The sequence below is a fragment of the Polypterus senegalus genome, chromosome 2, assembly GCF_016835505.1.
Source record: "Polypterus senegalus isolate Bchr_013 chromosome 2, ASM1683550v1, whole genome shotgun sequence".
Taxonomy (NCBI): domain Eukaryota; kingdom Metazoa; phylum Chordata; class Cladistia; order Polypteriformes; family Polypteridae; genus Polypterus; species Polypterus senegalus.
Genome location: NC_053155.1, coordinates 300,515,530 through 300,541,987, shown reverse-complemented (window position 1 = coordinate 300,541,987; position 26,458 = coordinate 300,515,530). Strand labels below are relative to the sequence as shown.

General features: G+C 35.3%; 1 protein-coding gene across 3 annotated transcripts in view; it reads left to right on the top strand.

The window, feature by feature from the left end:
- tpte (transmembrane phosphatase with tensin homology) overlaps positions 1–26,458 on the top strand; it is a 92,698-nt gene that overhangs the window by 53,534 nt on the left and 12,706 nt on the right. For all 3 annotated transcript variants that reach the window (XM_039745841.1, XM_039745842.1, XM_039745843.1), the window contains 12 exons: positions 504–647; positions 2,807–2,926; positions 8,333–8,432; positions 10,308–10,371; positions 10,454–10,518; positions 13,762–13,822; positions 14,849–14,930; positions 17,955–18,043; positions 21,095–21,156; positions 22,817–22,897; positions 23,643–23,748; positions 23,978–24,075. In XM_039745841.1, coding sequence (XP_039601775.1) covers positions 504–647; positions 2,807–2,926; positions 8,333–8,432; positions 10,308–10,371; positions 10,454–10,518; positions 13,762–13,822; positions 14,849–14,930; positions 17,955–18,043; positions 21,095–21,156; positions 22,817–22,897; positions 23,643–23,748; positions 23,978–24,075 — 1,072 coding nt within the window. The remainder of the gene's footprint in view (positions 1–503; positions 648–2,806; positions 2,927–8,332; positions 8,433–10,307; positions 10,372–10,453; positions 10,519–13,761; positions 13,823–14,848; positions 14,931–17,954; positions 18,044–21,094; positions 21,157–22,816; positions 22,898–23,642; positions 23,749–23,977; positions 24,076–26,458) is intronic.

The following is a 26,458-nucleotide window of genomic DNA, read 5'->3' as shown; positions in this document are numbered from 1 at the left end:
AATGAACAGCTGTCAGATAAGGCATAGTTAAAGCATTAATTAAGCAGCACTAACTATTACACACATAGTGTTTCTCATCTGAATTTCAGCCAAAATTTACGTTTAGGAGGAGTAGACTGCATTAAAGGAATACTTTACCCAAAAATATATATTTTTTTCAAATATGTTACTTACCCCTTGTATGTTGTAGTTGTTGCTAGGGAACATTTTAATCTCATGTTTTTGTTACTGAGTAGAGAAAAAAAAAATGTATCATCTAATAAAAGCCAATAGTGACTAATACAGTGGAACAGTATATTATATTTCCGGAATAATCAATGCACATAAATATAACACATGAACAGGAAACTAAAACATTAATGGTAGTCATGTTTTGAACTGACGACCGGACTCTTGACCAATGATTGCGAGAGATGGGTGAGTCGTCAATTCAAAATGTATTTTCCTTTGCCTGTTCCATAGTTGCTAACCTTTTATTTTTTGTTTAATTCTTTACATTATAGGATGTTTGGTATATTGCTCATATTTCTGGATGTTGCTATGGTAATTGCTGACCTCATAAATCCAGTGAATGGCATTGAAGGAATTTCATTCACTATATCTTTCTTTTTCTTGATTGATGTGATTCTTCGAATTTATGTTGAAGGGTGAGTAATATTTTATGGTACACAATATAATATGTTAATGTTTTGTATGGTATGCATGTTAAATAATTACTTTAAAAAGTTTAGTATGCTGTTTTTTCTGGAAAGTTTTATTGAAAAAAGGGTGCTATTTTACATTTATGAGCTGGAATTACAGTACATGAAGGAAAAGGTAATCAGTTAAGAAAATGCAACATTCCAAACAAAACCAGCTCTTAATGTTGTACATGCATTCATTTTCTAAAGTTTAATATTATAGTACAGTAGAGGTACCCAATTTTGTTTTGCAGATTTTGACTCCAACTAGTTTTTAAACTTGATGTTAATTCCTGCTTTCTAGTTGACTTGATTACTTTTAGTCAAAAAATTTGGTGTGCCAACAAATGCTATAGCCAAGTCAGGCAATTTTCTTTGTTTTAAATAATTCTAATGTGTATTTATTTGTTTGTTTCTTTATTTTTGTATTGAGTTTCTGTAAAATGCTAAATTTCCCACTTGGTATAACTAAAGTTTAATCAATCTCTCTATTCTTTGTGAAATTGAAAAGAATTGCTCCGTACTATTAATCCAAATGTCTATTCAGGCTTGCTATTTTTGTTTCACTTGAGAATTCCTGAATTTTTTTTAACAACCTGATAATAAGTAACAGTGTGACACAAATAACAAGGTATCCAACAAGGTATGCCAACTTGATATCATTTGCATGTTTATGTGTTGATCAGTAAAATATATGGTGGAATTAACAGTATATCTTCAAATTTAGGGACTGGTGGCCACTGCAGCCCAGGACCAGTATAGGGCACCTTTAGGTTGTTGGGATGGAGTTGGTTTTGGGTGGAAGAGGTAAAACCTGTTATGCCTACAGAAGGTGCAAGGCAGTGTCTAGTCTTAGATTGGTGGGAGGTCTGTCACAGGGCACATTCACAGATATGGACAGTTTTGGAGTCATAAGTCAATCAAACCAGTGCCCTGGTGCTGTAAAGCAGCAGAGTTCACCACTATGCTATCACAGTGTTTACACAGTTAAATATAATTTAAAAAAGCAGGTAAAATAGTTTAAAATGAGTCAGAGTCCTATCTTACATCTCTTTCCTTGGGTTTCTGGGAGGGCAAAACCTATGCTGCCCTGTCTTACTTTCTGATTTTACAACAACAACATTTATATATAGCACATTTTCATACAAACAATGTAGGTCAAAGTGCTTTACGAGATGAAATAAAAATGTTATAGCTAAAACAACTCTTGATAGATAACTAACAGGAGAGGTGTTGGCAGATATCTTTGATAAACTCTTTAATAAAGTCCTATGGGATTAGTCAGATGTCTATTTACTAGCAGTCGTTATGTTGCAAGACATCCTCCTGCTCTTCTGAGAAGTGGTCCCTTGCCATATTCCTGGCTTGGTTACATTAGTGCCTCTACTTTTATATGATGTGTAGCACAGTGGTGCAAGTTTTAGCACTGCTTCATTTCAGATTCAGCATCATGGCTTGAAATCCTATGCCAAATCCTTGTCTGTACAAAGTTCATATATCCCCATATGAGTATGAGTTATTCTTGCAGTACTTTTATCTCCCACAAACCTAAAGACATTACATTAATTGTCAGTTTCACAGAGAAAGTTGGTGTTAGTTATTTTTTGGATTGGTGTTCTATCCAGATTTATTTCTGCCATTGCCTTGCCACCATAGACATTATCTCAGTGACATTCATTTTAATCAAGTGAGTTTGTGAGTGCTATTTTGTTAGAGGTAATCAGGATATAGGATAAGGCTGTTAAACACTTTGTATCTCATTGACTGAAAGATATGTTAAAAATGTAGTAGGATTTACTGTAACTGGTTGTAACTGGATGTATGTTATTTATAAGAATGTCTCTTTAGAATAAACCACCTATTCTATTTTTTTTTATAACTTCCAAATAATTCCAAGGATAAATACTAATCTTTAATTACTGCTAGATCTATAAAAGGCTTAGCACCATTCATGCTGATATGATGCAGTGGAGTTATTAATTTTTAATTTATTATCTGAAGCTGTTGAAAAAATGTTCTTTGGGTGCTTACTGTTGTGGAAATCCTAACATATTGTCCAAGAATGTTTGATGGACTACAAATAACACTGGGAGCATGAACTGGTGTTCTTTTTGTTTCCTTTTCAGATTCTTGGTATATTTCAGTTCCAAGCTCAATATTTTAGATGGCTTAATTGTCACTGTCACATTAGTTATCACCATGATCTATGTTTTTCCAGACTTCACAGGAGCAACGTCAATTCCAAGGTATGGTATAATCATTATGAATCATCATGAATTGCCAGCTTATTTTTGTTTTATCTTAATGCATTGTAAAATTTCAAGTCCTCATAAAACATTAAGGGACAGCCGTGGTTGCCACAAAGTATAATGGAATGGCACAAGGCTTGAGCAGGAGTCATTTGCTGACATTTCATTTGTGTGCAGATCCCAGAACAATTTGCCCTGATTCATGCTAAAAGCAATGAGAAAATAATTGTAGTCATATTAGAATGCTATGAAGTAGAGCACTCTGCTGTGAGACCAAACCTAGCTGATTAATTTAGTAGTGCTTTGGTTTAAATTTAATCTAATCAACATGGAAGCACAATGACCTCATTCACACATTGTGTTCTGATCATTTATGGACGGCTCTAAGGTGCGTTAAACCTTTTATATGTAACAAAGTTCCTAACAGGTAAGAAACTTGGAAAACATCATCTTTGGGTCAAAACAAAATGGATTCCTCACTAGATTTATTGTAATGTATGTGTTTCTTGTTGGTGAGAGCATTACATAATTTTGCAGGGCCATTATACATATACATATGCACACAACTGTGACTGAATTTGGTTTAAATGTGGATAGGAATTATTGGATGGTTCATTGAGTGTGACATTTCTAAACCAATCCGATGCCTGATGAAGGTGGCACTATCTCAAAGTAGGGGTAATAATTTAAATAATAAAGAGCAATTATGTTATTGTGTTATCAACCCTGTGATTACAATGAATAAAAAAATCTATGGCTGAAGTGTTTCCCAAAACATTAAAAATAAACATAACATGTTGCAAAGGAAAAAACATTTTTTAAATCTAGAGTATTCTTTGGCATTCAAAGAAATCACTGGACTAGTGGTAAAAGTAATCATTGCTACTGCTTTATATAGTCTCAGGCGCTCACAGTTAGAACGATACAGTGAGAAAAAATGTGAGTTTGAAAGAATTGGCAGCTAGATCCATGATGTGCATGTATGCTGCATATGCTGTACAGCAGTGCTCCACATCCTCTTTCCACTCTAGGCACACCTAAGCCCTTCCCAGAATTCCACGGCACACCACAAGCAAGAATATACAAAAAATATAGGAGTTACAAAGTGCAAACAAAGAAATTATATTTATCTATTGTTTTTTATTTGATAAATTTAACATCACAGCTAACCTCATTTTTTAAACTTGTATTAACTAATATCAACTTTTAACTATAATTAATCTGATACCTGTGCTTATTTTAATGAACACAATAGTATTATTTGGCCCAGTATCTGACAGAGCAACTCAAAGTTTTTGGTCAAGGTCCTTCAAGTACGACAGCTTATCATTTTTTTATTACAACTGCAGTTGAAAATTTTTGTTTGCATAGATATGTTGTAGAAAATGGGAGCAGAACTGCAATACATGCAAAGTCCACGCAGGGAGGACCAGGGACGCAAACCCAGTCCTTCTTACTGTGAGGCAGCAGCGCGCCCAACTGTGCCGCCCCAAGACATATCCAATGCAGACGAGCTCTGATGAACAAGCAGACATAGGACAGCACGTACATCTGGATGGGAACTAGTGTGAATGTCACATGTTTAGTGGTCACAATTAAGCTAAGATTCACCCATTCTGAAGATGATGATTTGTTCGTTTTATTTTTGGGGACCCAGGAGCATAGCCTTGACCTGGCACATACACACACACTCACACACAGAGACACTATTATTTGCACAATTAATAGATAAGTAATGATGAAGTATACAGTATTAATCAAATAGTAAAAAACGAACACCAAATACAATCCATCCATGCATTATCCAACCCGCTAAATCCTAACTACAGGGTCACGGGGGTCCGCTGGAGCCAATCCCAACCAACACAGGGCACAAGGCAGGAAACAAACCCTGGGCAGGGCGCCAACCCACCACAGCCAAATACAATCAAAACCACTTATTCAAAACACAACCCCCCTTGATCCCGGATGGTTATAATATATTTCAACACAGCACAACAAACAATAAACACTAATGACAATGTCCAACACAGTCTAGTATACCAGGGGCTGTTGATGGTGCATGAGTGAAAGAAATACTTTGTGAACAGCTCTTTGAAAGGAATGTAAAATTTTGTCCTACCAGTTCCTGATGCGCATTGAGGGGATTGAGTTCACTCCAGAGGCAAAGACATCTCCAATTCAGATGAACTCACATGGACAAGCAGGAACAGGACTGTACATACATCCAGATGGGAACTGTAATCCATATTATAAATTGTAATCCAACTGAACGCGAGAGGCGTATAAAGACACAGATAGAAGATCATGATCTTCTTGGTGTCTTTAAGGTACTTTTTTTGAAACATCCTGCTTGTTAAATCATCTTCCCATCAGCCCATGCACCCTTCAAAGCAGTCTGACTACCAGGAAATGTAGTAAATTAAGTATTGCTGCTACACATCTATGCAGTACTGAGTACATTCATGAGAGTCACCTGGTGATATTAGTAACACACATGTGCCCACCATAAACCTTGTGCTTTTCTCCTCTTGGAGGCACTGTGCCATGGCACACTTAGCATTGTCTTGCGGCACACTGGTTGCAGAGCACTGCTGTACAGATAGGAATACTATACAGTGTTGGTTTCTACCCGGTCTGCTTTGACATGTTTGAGACTGTCATTCCCTTGATAAATATTTTATTTAATTTGTAGCATCAGGTAAAAACAAGAAATCCTCCCAGGACTAAAAATGCCTTTAAAGTTCTACATTTATTTAATTGAAAATTAAATCAAAAATAACAGAACCAAAGAGAAAAATAATTACTATGTAACAAAAACCAAGAATAATAAATGAACCCTTTCAGCCCTAACATCCTATTACTAGTATATATATGCAGCCATTTTTGTAAAGCACAGGTACGTTTGCAGCCGTTGGAACCAGGCGTGTTACTATTAGTGCAGACTGGAGAGAGGTGACAGTTGCTTTGGGTGCTGACTGGTGGCATACAGTCTGTGAAACACAGAAGTGAAAATGGACGCTTCTGTGCACCACATGTGTGCACCACATAGTAAGTAGCTGCACTTTCAATTTTATTTCCTCAAGAAGATGGAAGTATTTGGCAGCTATCTTATATATAAACGTCTGTGCGTGGAAGTGTGTGTTTCTGTCTGTCCAACCTGGAGGAGCCGGCAAGGTGGCCCAGAAGTGCAAGGCTACAGCATGAAGCTCAAAGAGCCGGCAAGGTGGCCCCAAGTTAACGAGTTGAAGGAAGAAAGAAGTATGAGGCTACAACATGAAACTGAAAGAAAGCGAATCCATCACCAAAGTGAAATCGCCGAGGAAAAACAAACGAGAAAGAAACTTGCTTACCTGCTGATAGACATGGGGGGCGAGCACGTCCTCTAAACGAAACTGCCGAGTCTGCATTTCAGTTTTTTTTTTTAACGATTCCAATAGTTCCTGGGAGCCTGGGCTTTTTACAGTAACAGGCTTATACAGCTAGTTGTATAATAATAGTGATTTTTTTTTTTTTTCATTTTTGAGCTTCCTAAACACCCCAAAGGTAGACTATCTAACAAAATGATTTTTCTAATAAAAACAGAAAATACAGGGCAGAAAGGGTTAAGTAATGAAGAAAAGAAAAAATTAAACAAACAACAACAAAAAAGGCACCCAATTTACAAAAGCCTTACTAAAACAAAATCCAACAAAGGCATCAATTCAAAATAACAAGATGATCCATGACAAAAAGTCTCTTAGAAAGACAAGCTGTACAAAGCCATAGCTATAACAAGAAAAATCCGAAAAACTGCAAGCAGAAAAAGGGGACAAAGAACACAGTAACACAATCCAAACCAATGACACTTGAAAGAGGTTTTTGAAATACCCTTCAGTTGCCCTAATGATCACAGAGCTATAAATTACTTATTTAATTTAATCAAGCAACACAAGACAGAAAAACAAAATTCAAAATTTAGCTAATATTAAAACCCACATTTCTAAATAAATGTCAAATGTTATTAGAATGTTTCTCTAATCTAAATTTAAGAATATTTGTTTGAGAAACATATGTTTATATAGTCATTATGACCATAATTACTGTATTAGCCTCCTTCCTGGACCAAAAGCATACATGTCAAATATCATTATTTGGCAGGGATAGACATTTAATCCAATCTGTGCGGAATAAATTATTCAAAACATAAGATGTAAAATGTAAGCAAACATTAATATTGTGCCAGTATTGCACAAATAATTATTTGGCTTCGTTTAATTATTATTTTTATTGTTGTTTCAGTGGCATCATATTGCCATTTTATGCATTTATTTCTTTGTAGGTGCTGCCATTTTAGACTGTTTGGTTGATAGGCATGTGGTGCACTTGCCATGTAACCTTTGGCATTATGGCAGCCATATTATAAAAGATGACCATGAGCATAAAAACTGCATCCAAACATTATAGAAATACAGGTATAAAGGAAAGACAGCTACAAGTAAACTTTGTCATCTTGTTAGGGGAATTTTGATTTCATCTGTACTGTGAAATTAGTGCTGCCCTAAATTTGAAGATTGATTCATGAGCAAAAAATGCTGCCATTAAGAATGTATCCACTACCACAAAAACGGGGTCAAATCAGTAGAGTAGTGAGCCCATGGACATTTCTGGACAGGTAGAGGACACAGCAAATATGCTGAATTTGGTCTTTTGTGTTTCTCTGCTTTTGTATAATTATCAATGTCTTAATTGATAGTGGATAACAAAAAAAAACATACTGTATATTGACCGATTCCTTATTTGTAAAACACAGTTGTCCTGCAACTAAGCAATTGCCTTTTCTGACCTCAGGAAAAGCTGCTTCTATGGAAAGAAAACTAACCCACTGAAAACTCTGACCTGGTGTTCAGGAAAACTTGGTTTATGAGTAGTTTGCCATTGCCATGAAAGGGTGTTTTATATTTTATCATGTGGGGAAAAAAGTAATGACAAAACTGAACCACTAAAAACAAATGAGTGACCCCTGAGCTTTCCTTAGATTCAGGTGCCTAGCCATTTTTGAAGTAAGAGAAATTTCTAAAGGTTGACAAACATGTTTCATGCCAATGTTACCACTTTCTTGCAGTCATTTCAGTCAAGACAGCATTCATACTTACTGTACATTAAGACATATCTATTTTAACTAGATTGTAACAAAGGGTCAGCATGTCTAAACTTTATTTATGTTAAGGTATGTTGTCTATTTGACAGATATGTCTTTTTCTTTCTTGCCTTGAACACTAGTTTCTCCATTAAGTCCTACTACTATTCCAGTTATTTCTGGAATGTGAAACAAAAACAAAACTCGGCAAGTAATCTACTACTACACATTTTCTTTTCCACACATAACATAAAGCTCACTTAATTTACTTGTGTTTTCCACAGGTTTGTATCATTCTTCAGGCCTTTGAGAATTATCATCCTGATCAGGATTTTCCGTCTTGCCTCCCAAAAACGGCACCTTGAAAAGGCCACCAGACGAATGGTGAGTATCTATTACTCCTGCAACAAATCAACTAAGTAATTTATGTGTGTGCTTGGCACAAATTAGTTTGTTCCAGCAAATACATTTTTACAGAGAAAACAAACTAAATACCTAAATATTTATTTAGGAATTTAAGTTTACTTGTTCAAAAGTAAAATAACTATTATTTTATGTTTGACTGGTTTAACTTTATTCAAGGTGACATACAACTTCAGGAAACATTCTGCTGTTTACTTATATTTTTTACAGTTGAAGAACAGGAAGGTTAAGTGACTTGCTAAGAGTTGCTCAGTGAGGCAGTGGCAAGAATTGAACTGCCAGGTCTGGGTTTAAAGTCCAATACATTAACCACTACATCTTCCCACTAATATAATTGATAACAGAGTCTATACCCCTACATAAACCACCATATTTTATTTTCTTGAAAAATCAACTTGTCTAAATATATTCATACTTTCTTGCTTGTAAGTATTTATGAGTGATAAAAAATATTTGTGATGGAGTATTGCAATGGGTATTGTATATGAATTGAAGGTAGCTCGGTGCTGGTAATATTATGTGCTACTTTCACCACCTCCTGTAGATCTTTATGACACTGAGCTAAGTAGATGCCCCACCAGAATGTGATGCGGCCAGTGAGGATGAACTCTACTTTTGCACCTGTAGTAGTTTGTAAGAACAAATTGAGAAATCAAATACGTGATGACATATCAGGCCATCACAAGGTACACATAGACACCCCCACAAATTTTCTCACAAAATAATTTAACTAGCATACTCACCTTTGATATTTGAGATATTTGTGTGCCACCCCATAATCCACAACACTACAAATTCTATTTTATATGCAGAACTACAATGATATACTATTTTTAAAAATGTAAATAAGGTGAATAAAGTTCAAGTTCAAATTCTTACCTGTACAGAATACAGTGAAATTCTAGAATGCCTGACCAGCTTGCAGCACACTGCAACTCATTCACATCATGATCTGCAAGTTTTACCAGTCCAGCATGGACCATACCTCAGGCCAGAAACCAAAAAGTTTGTTAGCATGTCAAACCCATTAATGTACTTCCAGGTACTATCAACAGGAGAAAGATTCTGCTTACAGCAAAAGTATGACACAGTTTTAAACTGAGCTCATTTATGAAAATTCCTAGCAATAAATTACAAAAGAATTGGAGTCTTATAAAGAGTCCAAATGTCAAAGAGTGATTAAGAGGAAGAATCATAACATTATTTGTATAGTTACAATAGTGTACTTCTTTCCTTGTGCTCTAGTTCATTTATCATTTTGTCAAGCCAAGATTCACAACAGTGAGGGTATCTTTCTTCTTCTTTAGATGAAGACCTGATAAATTGCCTCTAGTTACAAAAAAAACTTCATAACATTTATAATATCTATCTATATTAATTATGAATAATTATTATTTTTCTCAGGACAGAACGGTGGTGCAGTGGTAGCACTGCTGCCTCGCAGTAAGGAGATCTGGGTTTGCTTCCCAGGTCCTCCCTGTGTGGAGTTTGCATGTTCTCCCCGTGTCTACGTGGGTTTCCTGCAAGTGCTCTGGTTTCCTCCCACAGTTCAAAGACATGCAGGTTAGGTGCATTGGCAATCCTACATTGTCCCTAGTGTGTGCTTGGTGTGTGTGTCCTGCGGTTTAGCAACAACAATTTACCTAACCTGCATGTCTTTGGACTATGTGAAGAAACTTGCGTGGACACAGGGAGAAAACACAAGAGCAGTTAATTACAGTGTGCATATTATTAAGTTCAACATTAACATATTATGTTGTGTTTCTTTGCATAGCTGTTATACTGTAAGGGATATGTAATACTGTACTGTATATCAATCAAATCTTGTTCTTATAGGTCTCTGAAAACAAAAGACGTTACCAGAAAGATGGCTTTGATCTTGATCTTACATATATTACAGGTACGTGGAAACAATTACATTTTTATACACAAATACAGCACTTCAAACTTTGAATTATTCAATAATTGTTTTTTCCTTTCAGACCGTATTATTGCCATGTCCTTTCCATCTTCTGGGAAGCAGTCTTTTTATCGAAATCCTATTGGGGTAGGTGATTTTCCCATTAATATTTTGGTTCGTTTTGTTAGACCTCCACATTTCTCACTTATGATTTTGAGTATACTGTTGGTGTAATTATTCATATACAGTGTACTCAGAAAGTATTCATACCCTTCGCTTTCTGCACAATTTTTATTGTGGTGTAGATTTAGTTTTAAATGGATAAATTTGCCATTATAGTCCATCACAATGTACACTAGATAATCCATAATGACAATGTGAAAACATGTTTTCAGAAAGGTTTGCGAATTTATTAAAAATCAAAAACTGAAAGCTTTCTTTTGTATAAGTATTCAAACCATTTGCTGTGGCACTCCAAATTGTGGTGTTGTGAATCTTGTTTGCTTTAATTCTTCTTGATGTGTCTAGAACTTGATTGGAGTCCATGTTTGGCAAATGTAATTGATTTCGATATCGTTTAGAAAGGTACATGTGCATCTGTGTATAGAAGGGCCCACAATTCATACTCCAAGTCAGAACAAAAAAGCAAGCCACAAAGTCCAAGGAACTCTCTTTATAATTCTGCGATGAAATTGTGGTGTGGCATAACAACAACAACATTTATTTATATAGCACATTTTCATACAAACAATGTATGAACTCTACAAGAGTTGGCTGTCAGACCAAACTGATTAACCTGGGAAGAATGGTCTAGGTCAGGGTGGTGACCAAAAACCCAGTGGTCACTTTAACAGAACTTCAGAATGTCCTCTGCTGAGATAGGAGAACCTGTTGAAAGAACCACAATCTCAGCAGAACTCCCCCAATCAGTCATTTATGGCAGAGTGGCTAACCTGCTTGGAGTTTGTCAAGTTTTAATTAAAAGAAGTCTGAGAGCATGAGGAAAATGATTCCCTGGTTTGACGAGACAAAAAGTAAACTCTTTGCACAGAACTCTAAGCACTTTGTTTGAGTGAGGCCAGGCACTGCTCCTCACCTATCTAATACCGTCCCTACAGTGAAGCATAGTGGTAGCACCATCATGCTATGGGGTACCTCTCTGCAGGAGTAGAAACAGGGAGAATGATCAGAATTAAAGGAAAGAACGGATGTAGTTAAATGCAGAGAATTCCTTAAACAAAGTCTGCTCCAGTGTACAAGCAACCTCAGGGGTAATTGGTCACTTTTCATCATGACAATAACATGAATTTACAACTAAGACAATGCTGGAGTGACCTGTAGATTAGGATCCTGAACAGAGATAAGAGAAACAAGACTATGCAAGATGGCTGATGTGTTTAATAATACTATTTGGCTTACTAAGATGTCATGTATTGTAAATGTCCATAACAAAAGGCAATTGTTTATTAGTAATATTCTGTACTATCTAACACCCTCTGTGGTGCTTTTCAATCCTGATCTGAACAGGTGTCATGCATGTAGATTTCCTGTCTTGCACCCAATTCTGGCTGAATAGTCCCTTGACCATAAATTATACAATTTTGAAAATGTATCTATGTATACATGGTGGTATTCTTTTCATACATTAGTTAAGAAAAAAAGAAAATAAACAACTGATCCATACATTCTTAATTGCCAATACCATATGAATACTATTATTTCTATATGGATGTTGTTTTGTTAGACAATGAAAAGTAGTTCTATGTTATAACAGGGAAGGACCTAGTAGTAGTGAAGATGACTTAAGGGAACTGTTGCATATTGTTCTTCTTTGAGTCTGTGAGGAGAAAATGGATATGAATTTATATTTATTATTAATGAGATGCGACTGATTTTCTATGTTGCATGGTGCTCTCTTGTCATTGTCAAGAAGTGTGTAAAGAACACTACTCTGTGTTTTTTTTTTTTGTTATACCAATGGCAATACACTTTTGTAATGACTCATTGTGGTCATGGGTGCTCTTCTTATCTCGATATCACAAGCCAATTCAAATATTTTAGTTTTTGTTTTTTAGTTTTCTATCTTTTAAGTCATTCTGGTGTGTATTTGTAATATTTTACTGTGTATTTATTCTGCTTCTGTAAAGAGTCAAATTAATTTTTTATCTATCTATCTATCTATCTATCTATCTATCTATCTATCTATCTATCTATCTATCTATCTATTAAATGATCATTGTAATGAGTTAATAAACATGGGCTGAACGGTTTTGGTCTGTAAAACTAGATATGAATAGGCATACACCAGTTAACTACTCTTCAGTCAATAAAAGTAAGCAAACACACATTTCATTCAAAAACATGTAGTATTGCAAACAAATATTAAATGCTGCATAGCCTGTTATGTCTTTAGCTGCACTCACTGCATCCACTAAGCTCATGGGTAGTAAAAATAATGGGAGTCCAAAATGCTGCCCTCAAGTAGGGAGACATGTTAATTATTTCGGGAACATATTGACAAATAAAATGATACTGAGAAATAGTTAATGACTACTCACAATTGAGTGAATAGTACCAGCAGTTAAAATTAAAATGTGCCCTTATGAATGGAAATAGTTTTATGATTAAGTACTTTACTATTCTTATGTAAAAGTTGTGAATTTGCATTAGTGCACTAAGCCTGTACTTGGCAAAAAAAGGCAAAAAAGATAAGTGAGTGAACAGCTTAGCAATGTGGATTGTCTTAATCGCTGTTTTAAATAAGATCATTTTATAAGCATTTTGCATCCAAGGTACATGAAGACAGAATGGGGACTTTCTTCTTTATCACCTATTTGTACTGCAAGGAGAACCACATCTGTCTAAAAATTTTATACAGTTGTTTGTTTTTTTTTTTATATAAAGAATTCAAATGATTGTTACGATAATGTCAACTAAGCTCTGGTCTCTAATACTGTATATTGTAAATAGCCATTTCATTCATCAATCATTATTATTTCCCCTTAGGGTATGGCTTAAAACTATTCCTGTTTGTACTTTCCTAGAAAGATTACAGTGGAAAATAATTCAATAGCTAAAGAACAGATGATTAGTTGAAATATATTAGAAACAGTACAGGTGAACAACAATTTACTAAGACATATTTACAGTATATAGCGGTCTGATGTTTTGGAAACTTATTTTTATTACGTCAAAATCAATTGGCAAAATAATATTTTGTTGTATGTAATGTGCTAAATATGTCTTGGGGGAAAAAAATTGTTTAAATTGAATTTAAAGGCACTTGTCATGCATATCATTTTAGTGCATTTTTAATTAAGAAACAACATAGTTTAACTTGACTTGAGAAAAAAGTGTAATGTATGTGAATTTTTCTTTTCCTGTTATCAGGAAGTTGCAAGATTTCTGGATACAAAGCATATAGATCACTACAAAGTTTATAACCTGTGCAGTAAGTGTTTTTATTTAATTAAAAATTTTGGTTTGTGTGTTTTTTGTTGATTGTATGCTTTATTACTTTATCATATAGACAATCTATAACCTTGATGTGCTATATTTGTTTTTGGAATATTTTTGTACATTTTGATGTTTTTAAAATAATTGTATCATTAAAACCACCTGCCTGCATAAGTACATTTAAAGAGACATATATTTTTTGTTTAATAATGTATATGATCACAGTTGTGGGGAGCTGTTAAGGCACATAAGACATTTCCACTATCCCAGGGTTAGAACAAATACAAAGATAAGTGACTTAAGTGAAATGTCTCAAGGCAAGCACACAAGTTACCTTATTCCCACACCAGTTCATACATATATGGACAGTACACTGGTTAGAGTTGGACAGATTGTGCACGTGCAGTGTTTTCCTGTAGATGGAAACACTGAGATGAGGTGTGCAGTGGGACCTACTGTCTAAGGTAAGAATGTGAAAGTTCTTTAAAACGTGATCAACCGGCTTTTTCTGTGTAAGCAAAGAGTTGAGCAAACAAATACTGGCTGAGTCACCTGCCGTCTAGCATCCTGTAGTAATATCACTTGCTGATACCCTGGGCCACATGTCACTCTCTATATACTAAATATCTCTGTCCTTTGCTCTGGAGAAATCTATATACTTACAAGCCATATTTTGCAGCCTTCCCACTAATGCCCTGACAAGACAATGTTTAATCCCTGGCAGTGAATTATTCCCTTTTACTTCTTGTAGCTTTCTTGTTCCCTTCCCTGTCTCTGTGCCACATTTTCGTACCTACGATTCTACAGTTGCTTGGGCCTCCCAACACTGTATCCAACTGTATGTGGTTTTATTTATCGTTACAAATTTGAGGTTTTACTGTATTTCAAGACAAATACTACCTAATGTGTTCTCTATGACTGCCCCTCAGAGTGACTAAACTGCTCAAAATGACATTGTTATCGACTGCTGTTAAATTAAATGTGGCTTTACCTATTAACAAAATGTTTTATTTTAAAACAGGTGAGAAAGGATATGATCCCAAGTATTTTCATTACAGAGTGGAAAGGTTCTTCATTGATGATCACAATGTTCCTGCACTTGAGTAAGTACAAAGTAAACTATTATGTGTGTTTGAATGCTAAACATTCTATACAAGTTTAGGTTTTTATTGTCACATGTATGGAATACATGAAAATAAAATTTACACGCCTGACCAATGTGCATTATGTCACTACTCTCCAATGTAACTATCAGCTTTCCTTTGTTTTGATTGGCTGTTCTAGAGGTTATTCTGGAAAATTAACATGTTAATTACCACTCTTTCTTGTGGAGGTGTCCTTGGAGAAAAATTCCACGGAGAACAGGCATCCTTTACATTAACTACTGTCTGGGTGATATGCTGGTAATTTGTCTTGATAGTTTTGTAATTTGGCTTTATTGTCTGCTCTCCTTGAAGTACTATATGTCCAGTGAAACTCCACTGAAGGACATCATAACCCCACCTCTGATCCCTCTTTAACCATAACACTTCTGTCTAAAGGTTACATGTTTTTTATCCATCCACCCATCCATTATCCAACCCGCTATATCCTAACTACAGGGTCACAGGGGTCTGCTGGGTGAGCAGTAAAAATGTTTTTTAAGAATATTTTTGTACAAGACATGCTCTTAAGTCATTAAACTTTTAGCAGTGACAGGAAGGAAAAATGCAGAAAACAACTTGTGGTAAAAAGAATCCCTCACAGGCCCCATCACTTGTCAGGAAAAAAGGTAAATAGCAGTACTATGTAAAGCCTGAAGGAGCTTACTTCACCTGTACACTTCAGGTCAGTTTAGCTTTTTTTTTTTCTGAATGACGCTTTTCACTGATTGTGCAAGTTCAGAACACTTGTACTGTAGTTGTAATGCATCATTTACATATATGAACACACAAATTAGCTTAACCATAAGCAGTAAAACAGAGCATTTTGAGTTATGCAGTCAGTATCCTCCTCTGCCTACTGAACACCACACTGCTGTAAAAAATAGAGAAGAAACTGCCTTAAACAAGCAAATAAAAACACGAAAAATCAATATGCTAAAAAATCCAAAAAAGATGATGTACCATTGGAAAAATGTTCTTTAAGAAATTTAGTAGATTACAAGACAGTTGAGGAAATTTCAAAAAAAGAGCGAAAGGGGAGTCTATACGACTGTGTTTCAAGTCTTTATATAATATGTTAAAAAGGCTGCTAAGACCTGTGCTCATGCTCATAACATATCTTGACACTGCCCAGTGATGTCACAACATGCTAGCCATCTTGGATCCCTAGAAATGATAACAGAGCATTAACAAACAAAATAAAAAAGGCAGCTATAGAAGATAAAATTGTAAAAAAACAAAAAAAACAAACAAAAAAGGGCTTATTACCCGTCTGTGGGATATGACATTCACTTAAAACCTAATTCCACACTTAAACTGTATTTCTGTTGTCCACAAACCTCTGATTATTATACTGTATAATAAGTTGAAGACAGCTAACATATCTCTTTTCCTTTCAAGAGACCCATTGAAAGCACATGGGATTTTTGCTTTTGATGAAGTTAGAATTAATGTCTCTAAATATGGAGTGGCACAGTGTGTAGTAGTTAATAGTAACTCCTCATGTAGTCCAAATTCTGGATTTGAACTCCATATCCAGTAGTTCCTAGCATGGAGGTTGTACATTCTACACATGTCTGTGTGGGTGTTTCTCCAACATCCTCAAATATGTATATGTGGGGTTAATTTAAAATTCTGTGTTTTCCATGGGTGAATGTGAGTGTGGGTGGGTATGTAAGTAGAATTAGATCAAGTGACTGCTCAGTTCGGTTTTCAGCCTCTCAAAACACTACATACTTATTCAGTTTTTGGACATTAGTACAGATTTGGCATCTGCAATTATTTCCTTGTAGAAGATGCTGAAAGTGCACCCATCCCACATCGACTTTGCAAGCTTAAGTCATGTGGCCATCATTGACAAGTTCTCCTAGAATTACTCACTTTCTTTGTGGGATGTGTCCCAGATTTCTTAAGAGTATTTTTAAGGTCTGGAGAACTGTGGCAAGCAGCTGTAGTCTGAACAAGTGATTAAGTAACATGATGTTTATGCGCTGCAGAAGTCTTTTCTCTTTCCTATTACTTTGGGCTTTAGATGATGTGTTTATTTGTCAGAGACAAATTCTTGCATTTCTTCATACATTCTGTGGTGGTTTTCTTGGAAAAAAGAAAGGCTATCCATGTATGCTTAGTCTGAACACTGACTTAATATCAAACATGGACATGTATCAACTCCACAAGTTTAGTACCAGGTATATTTTTTAAAGTGTCCTCAGGTTTGTCTCTTTGAGCAATATGTCCCTGAATTTTGCAGTTTAGCACTGCACATGGAGTGCTTGAACCCTCTTTGATTTCCTAATGACTGGCCTTCATAATCTCTCCTACTGCTTATGTAATTCATCAGTTATTGGCAGTCTAAGTGTACTGTCCATACTGTATATTACAGCTACATTTTCTATAATTTGGTTAGTAGTGAGAAGTCAAGCAAAAGGACACCTTTTATTGGCTAACCAAAAAGATTACAATATCCAAGCTTTTGAGGCAACCCAGGCCCCTTCTTCAGGTACATCTTGACTTGCCTTCTCACTACATTCATAATGGCTAACAAGGTACAACACCTTAGTACTATAATTTGGTTGTACATTTTAAAATGTATGTTAGTTTAAAAATCAGTGCAAGATAAAATTTCTTTACGGAGTACTTTTCTATGCTGGATAATATTCCCAAACAAATGAAGATATACAGTATAATACACAAAGAAATAAAAGAAGCTGGGACTTCAGCCATAAATCTTATCTACTATGCCCCACTGACCTGTCTAGGCTGTTACTTTGTTTTAGCTCTGGCAGGATGTCTCTAAAAATCTCACTTTTAACATTGTACAAGTTTGTAGTACTTTGTTCATGTAGGATGATGTATGATAAGAATGTGTTTCACAGGCTTTGCTTTTTTGTTTATCTACTAGTGATGATTAAACTGCACATTTGTGATGTTAATGATTAACATAAATGCAGCTGTGTATGTGTTGAAATGAATTTCTATTTGCAGAGATATGCTGAAATTCACAGCAAACATTAGAGAATGGATGGCTGCAGATCCTCAAAATATCATAGCCATCCATTGCAAAGGGGGAAAAGGTAAGACTTAATTCATTTTTATGTACTATAGTGAATTCACCTTTTTTAATTTGTTTCTATTTTTAACAAATATTTACATGTAAAAGTTCTATAGTCACACTTTATAAGTTTTGTACAACACATTTGTACTTTGTCTTTTTAAATATGCCTTCTCAAATGTATGTTATTCACAGTCATAAAATCTTCCAAAACGCAAATTTTACTGCATTCTTTGGTTTAGTACATGCTAATGTTTTCATATTTTATATATTTTTTGGAAATTACATTACCATACTTTAGACACAAACAAATCTAGGGCACATTCAGTCAAAATATTTCTGTACATCCCATACATTTGTTTCCTAACTCAACCCACACACAACCCAGTTAGGAGAATTATATGATCTGAGAGCCTAATATACTGTATAGTAATCCTTCATACAAATCAAAAGGGTTAACAGTGGCCTTTAATGTAGAATATTACTAAAAGGTTCATGTCAAAGTTTTAGACTGTATCATGTAGGAGTACATTAATATTTCTTTTTACCTTTATGTATGTTATGGAGCATGGATTAGGATTATGTGCAAAAAAAGAATCAGAATCACTTTATTGCTAGCATGTGAAACATAACAGCATTGACTTGGTTAGGTGCAAAAACATGGAATACAAGAAAATAGCAACTTGAGACAACAGAATTTCTACCCACCATTAATCTGACACTGTGCAAACAACTATACAAATACAAGTTTCTTGAACAAAAACATTTACAAACTTAAATAGTACCTTCAAATAAATAGAAAAACTATACAAAATAATATAGATATCAAATATCATATAGTACGAATAGACAAACAGCACAGTTACCAGTTATATGTTGTAAAAACAGTTAGGAGTAGGTATATGCAAATTTATTTAGGGTTTGAATACTTTGAGGAAAGAAGCGGCGTAGATGCCAAGTAGTTCGGATCGCGATAGACTGGTACCTCCTCTGCGATGGCAATTTAATGTACAGATGGCTGCTGGGGTGGGTGGAGTCAGCTGCTATTTTTCCTGCTGTCTTTTTTGCTTTGGAGATGAACAGATCTTTTAATGCTGGGAGACAACAGCCAATGATTTTCTCTGCTGAACAAATCACCCACTGAGTAATGAACAATGTAATGTAAAATATGTTCTTGGAATTTTGATGAGTGTGGTTGAATTTGTGTTACTCTGAATAATGTTGTTAGAGAACTGGGGAGATTGTGAAGGCTGTCTGACATTTTTCCACTATGATATCAGTACAAGATATTCTAATTCCCTGGAAATATTTTGGATAATCTTAAGTGATCTACAACCTTTAGGTGAATTACACCATACATACACAAATTGATGGAGTATGTCAATGGCTGAATTTCATTCATTATCTGAGATGCTAATAAAACATTCCTTTATTTTATATCTACAGAATATAACTACAGGATATATCTGCCCTATATCTACATTATTTCTGTATAGTATAGCATCAACATAGATATTGAGGCAAGTTGGACAGGTTTCCTTTAACAAAGATTGTAACTTGAATGTCATAAAAATGTGTTACTGGAAGATTGTTTTTTTGGAATAATTGTTCAAATTAAACATATTGTAAATATAGAGATCTTTGAATGCCATGTGACTTCCATCAATTAAATACGTCATATATTAGGCATGGCCAGAATAAGGTATTGTCATACATTGGAAAAACTGACACCAAAATCTAGGTTTGAAATGTCTGCTGCATTGACACCATATTTTGAGGGAGTGATAAATCACCACATTGCTAGTTAAATGGCAATAATTAGTAATGGCAGGTGCATAGAGCAAAGCATACAGTTGTTATTCTTTTTTGAAAAATAGTAATTGACACTTGCTACAGTGTTTTTAGTAGTATGTTTTCTTCTGTTAATATAGCTAGTATTGACAGAGCTAATTTAACAGCTTTTTATAGAAATCTTTTGGATAGCATTATAGCCTTCTCCTTTTATGCTTAATAAGTATTTAAAAGCATCATACATTTCAGATTTTTTCCTGCTCCTCTATGCATGGTTTATGGAGCAGTGAAACTGGTGTTTTACCAAACAAATCCTTGGTATGAGCCTTACTTTCATTGTATTCTAATGTTGATAAATTTCAAATTTTCATATTGTTTAAATATGTTACTCTTTATTTGTGTTGTAATTTCGGCTTCTGTAACAGTCTTGTGTCTGGATTTTTGTGGCATGTAGCCTGTGAGTGGTTTCTAGTCTAGATTTTTGTAACAGCACACCTTCAGGTTATTGTACGATTGTGAGATTTACCCTTTGGTTCTGCCTTGATTAATTTCAGCACGTGTACTCATAGTAGTGAAGGTCATTTGGTTTTCGACTCATAGCAATTCTTCCCTCGACTCCACTAAGACTAATGTATCTAGTTCTAGTGACAGCACATTTTTTGAGTTTTGACTTGACAGTGGTTCACCTTTCGACATTGTGGTCATTTTTATGTTTAGGTTTAGTGATATGTATTTTTGTAATCAACTCCTGCCAGTTAACATTTAGCTGCAGTTCAAAAAATTGTGCCCAGATAAAACATCACAGGCTTAAACATACATTATGATGTGATGGATGTAACCCAGATATTCCCATTGGCTCTCCTATAATATTCTCTGTATATCCAATTGCTGAGCAATCTTTATCAGTTTCAGAGATACTGGAAGCCTTATTATTCATACATACGCTTTGTTTGGAGAATGGAATTTAGACTAAATATACAAGAGAGTGAGGAAAATTATTTTAACAATTAATGCTTGCCCAGCGACCTTATTCAACCTCCACTATTTCACTAATATGCCAGCTTTGCTCAACTGGAGTGAACTGTTAACTGTGATATTATATTCACTTAAGAAAGAAAAAAGTAAAAGCATTGATTGGAAATACTGTACTTCCAGAAGGAATCTGAACAAATTACTGTACATACATTGTGGATTTTTCCTCATAGTTCTTTCCAAAAATAAAACAGAACACAGTTTCATTCATTATCCACATTAAAGTAATACTGAACGTTTTTATTTGCAGGAAGAACAGGAACAATGGTCTGCATTTGGCTTATTGACAATGACCAGTTTGAAAGTGCAAAGGTGAGATATGAAAACTACAAGCTTTTTCCCAATAATCTGAAACCAAATTGTTAATTCCATCAAGCACAACTTTTGGGGAGTCTGATAATTATATTTCGTTTTAGCTTTATTATATTTCTTTGTAGCTTTATGAAAAAAGTATTTAAAGACAATAAGAAGGTAAGAAAGTTTAGAATGTAAGAACAATAAGAATGTTTAAACTATTGTTTATGTCCTTTCTTTTTATTTATTCCTTATGTGAACTGTTACTCTTGGTTACAGTAGTTCATCTTAACCAAACAAAGCACAAAATGTTACTAGAGAAGGCAAGCTAGCAAAGAAGAATCCATCCACAGAAAAAGGACACTCTAGCAAAATGTAAAATGAGATGGAATGAGATGTAAATGAAATGGAAGTTGGAAGAAGAGTGAGACTGCAAAGAGCAGAGGCAGACGAATTTAAATACTTGGGTTCAACAGTCCAAAGCAAAGGAAAGTGTGGCAGCGTGGTGAAGGTGTGCATGCAGGGTTGGCTGGGTGTTAGGAGTGATTTGTGATAGAAGAGTACCCGCAAGAGTGAAAGGGAAGGTCTATAAAATGGAAATGAGACCAACTATGTTATGTGGTTTGGAGACTCTGACACTGACGAAAAGACAGGAGGCAGAGCTAGAAGAGGAAGTGTTGAAGATGCTATGATTTTTGCTTGGAGTAATGAGGGTAGACAGCAGTAGGAATGAGTATATTAGAGGGACAACACACGTATGACAGTTTGGTGGCCAAGTGAGAGAGGCTAGATTGAGATGGTTTGGGCACATGCAGAGGAGAGATGAGTGGTACCTCAGAAAAAGAGTGTTGAGGATGGAACCACCAGGCAAAAGGAAAGGACGAATGTCAAAGAGCAGGTTTATGGATGTGGTGAGGGAGGACATTAAGGCAGTCGATGTAACAGAAAATGATGTAAAAGACAGGGAGAGATGGAGACAGATGAGTCACTTTGGTGACCCCAATACAGTATGGGAGCAGCGGAAAGTTTCCTGATTCTGCCGTATCTCACTTGGCATCACATAGGTCCTGAAACCTTTTCTCAGACTATACAGGCCTATGGTGTTAGGTGTCCCAAAATTATCATCCTTTGCAATTTTCTGAAGAAAGTGGTCTATAAGATAGGAAATAAGAAGCAATTTGCTAGTGTGCAACCTTAGAGGTTCATCACATTGAAATAACAAATCATTATTGTATTTCTGCTATTATTTCAATATTTTTAACATTTCAAAATGTAATCAGTACAGGAGAGAGAGTATTGTGTTTCTGGACAAACAGGAAAGCTATCCAACTAATGGCCTTTGTGTCCACTTTACGTGAATGAAGGCTTTAATGGGTATAGTTTTCTATGGTTTTGTGAATTTTGAGTTCTTTTTCACTAGAACTATTTTAATAAGGCTGTATAAAAGGATCTCTTTTTTTCTTTTCTTTTTTTTACCGAAAAGTAGAACATTACAATGGTATACTACTCTAATCAAACAATTAATAATAATGTAATTTACTTCAAAATCTATCCAGTGAAAGCAAAAGAAAAATACAGAGGAAAAAAAATAATACAAGATTTAAAGGATGTCTTTCTGTCAGGTTATGGTTTAAAAGGCACTTGGACTGCTCTCCAGAAGTTTTTTTATTTGTTACAGGAAAGCTTGGACTATTTTGGAGAGAGAAGAACAGATACAAGCGTGAGTTCCAAATTCCAAGGAGTTGAAACTCCCTCACAGGTACTGTAATGCAAAAACTGAGCCTTCACTTGTAGTGGTTAGTGCTACAAAAGAAATATGTAGCATTTACCAAATTCAAATTATAAACTTACAAGCCTTTGGGTAAATGGGAGGAAAAGTGGAGTATCCAGTGGAAAATCCACACAGACATAGTGTGCGGGATTCTAATCATTTATAAATCTTTTATAAATGTTGTAATGATATCGAACACTGGATCAATGAGGCAGAAACATTAAGCACTGCACTGCAATGCCTCCTAGTCTCCTAGAGACCTGAACATTAATTGTTTAGTTAAAGAGTTTCATGTCACTAACTGCAAGTAGGGTCAATTAGTAGCAGTGTTAGTTTGTAAATTATTTGTAATTTGTTTATAAATAATTCCTATTGAATTTCTATTCTAATGAGTTCAGTTCCTAGCCTGAGCACTACTTACATGAGTTTTCTGTGGGTATCTGTTTTTTCTACCACATCAAAATATGCATAGGTTATGTTAACTGTTAACAGTAAAGTAATCCAACGAGAGTGAGTATGAGTGTCCCTAGAGATGCCAGGACAGACTCTGGCTCGCCATGACACTCAACTGGATTCAGCAGGTTAAAAAATTGGGTTTAAGAAAGGGGTGAATGGCTGGATGAATATTTTTCTTCCTTTTAAACATGCATGTAACGTGGAATATTTTCTGTATTGGTAAATAAGAAATATTTTCCGACAAAAAACTCAAAATATTCTTGTATTTTTCTTTCAGAGCAGGTATGTTGCATATTATGAAATAATGAAAACAAAGTACAACAGACAGTTGCCTCCACAGAAGAATATGAAAATAAAGAGCTTTAGGGTATATTCTATTTTTGGTGAGTATATGCACATTTGCGTTGTGCTTATAATTTTAAAATTTTAGCATTGTGCCCTTCAAAAGCTTTGTTTTATTTTACTGAATCTGGAGACTGCATCATTTTGTTCATAGTAAACTGGTTGGCGTCATCTTATTTTATTTTTTTTGCAGCAACATGTAGCTTTATTTTTTGTTTTTAAAATCACTATCTACAGTCCTCTAAGCTGTTTAAAATTTATTTTTTAAAGGTGTTGGAAGAAGCAATGGCAGTGATCTCAGACTAAAGATAATTGTGAAAAAACAAGTTATGTTCACATGTATTTGTGCTACGCAGGAGAACTGTAAGGTATGACTTTAGTGAAATGTTTTGATAATTATACATTAATATTTATGAACTATCCCAGTGGAAAATGACAATACAGTAGTAAAAATAAAGATTTGTAATATCACATGAAGTAGTGATATTTTGTATGATTCAATACAATATGTTTTTGTTATGTATAGCCACAAAATTCTTATGTTTTCAGTTTGTTCATCATTCATCCATTTTCTAAACAGCAAATCCACTTCAGGTTGTAAAGAACCAGTGCCTGTCCTAGCAGAATTAGTGCAAGGCTGGAGCCAGCCCTGAATGGAGATAACAGCCAATCACTAGACATACACCCACATTGTTATGCATCAGGGCTATTTAGTTGGTGTGGGAGAAAAAACGCACACATAAGGTGTCTGAAACAGAGGTCTGAAATGGAGATTTAATCAATTGCCTCTGTGCCACCCTTTAAGGATCAATCCAAATAGAGCAGCACTAGAAGGTGTTTTGAAAACTTTATAAGTCAATTAGATTGATTCTTCCTTGATGGCTTCCAATAAAGCTGTACTGACTGTGGTCCACTAGGAAGTAATTATTATGCAGATGAAACATACTTTAGAGGGATTATACAATTCACATGGTCTGGGATTTCCTAAATAGATATATGTACAGTATATTCTGGAGAAGATATATCTTGATTTGAAAAAGATACTCAATTCAATTAATTTATTTATTACAGTTCAATGAGTACAGACTCAGAGTTCTTGCATCTATTTACAGATAAAACGGTTTAACAGTAAATTGCTACATCACACAGCATTATATACATAAACATATGCACAAAGGTTGTTAGATGCGCTGATGGAACTGAACACATTTTATTGATTAATGTAAACAATTTAAGATAATATAAAGTCAGCAAACATTATTTCTGAGACACAACCAGCTGTTGATGGAGTAAAGGAAGACAAACACTCCAGGTAACATCGTTACTAGAGAAAACGAATCCCTGAGGGGCCTCCAGTCAATTATAATCATATGAAAAGTCACAATTCTGAAGACCAGAGCTTAACTGGCTGCCATCTTCCTCTTGGGTATTCTATAACATCTAAATACTTGGGAGCACAGAATTAATAGGGCAATAGACTGTTCTAAATACAATGTCCTTAGGTTTGGTAAATGAAAGCGGGGAAGGGGGTAAGTTTAGAGTTGGGAGAGATACAGTATATGAGACTGGAGATGAAAAGGGGTGTGTTTTTTGGGAACACTGCAGATGGACAAGTGAACGGATTAACCAATTAACTACATAGTTAGTGATACCTTTACCAGTTTCTCCCACTTTATGAAGTAAATCTATTCTTGAAAACCCTTTTGTAAGTTGAATTTTCATAAAACAAACAAAATGTGGGAAATAAGGTAAATAATATAAAAGTGATGAAAGATGAGGTAGAACATTGCCTGGTTGCAAAAACCGACTACCGTTTTTTCTTAAATATTACTAAAATACATGAAAATTTAGCAGAATTAGTTTAATATTAGCCATGAAAAAACTCAATATGACATTCCCCTTTGCTAAATGCTGTCCAATAAGACTATTTACACATTATCACTGCAAGTTGAAAACTTACAAGAAAATGGCCTTTTGGTCTTTCTCAAGCGTATCAACTCTTCTGTGATTGTTTTGTGGTTAAAATAATTGAAGAAGACATCTGAGTAACACATCTGAAATTCACTAAACCACAGCATGTGAACACAGCATCAGTTATGAGAATGACTACTGCTGTATTTGTGCATCACAAACCTCCAGGCCGGCCTCAAACGTCCATCCATGTCCCAAAAATGAAGCCCCACTCTGTTCTGCAGGCTACAGTGATGTGTATATGCAAAGATAATGGCGTGCTACCACCACCAAGTGAAGGCTTCAAAAGACTTTGTCTTTCTGCTTCTTCTTTTGGCTGCTCCCATTAGGGGTCGCCACAGCGGATCATCTTCTTCCATATCATTCTGTCCTCTGTATCTTGATCTGTGACACCCATCACCTGCATGTCCTCTCTCACCACATCCATAAACCTTCGCTTAGGCCTTCTTCTTTTTCTCTTGCCTGGCAGCTCTATCCTTACCATCCTTCTCCCAATATACCCAGCATCTCTCCTCTGCACATGTCCAAACCAACGCAATCTCGCCTCTCTGACTTTGTCTCCCAACCGTCCAACTTGAGCTGACCATCTAACGCCCTCATTTCTAATCCTATCCATCCTTGTGACACCCAATGCAAATCTTAGCATCTTTAACTCTGCTACCTCCAGCTCTGTCTCCTATTTTCTGGTCAGTGCCACTATTGCTTAACTACACTTTCCCCTGCCACCACTTTGCAGTCTTCAATCTCCTTCAGATTGACTCTTCTGCATAGGATGTAATC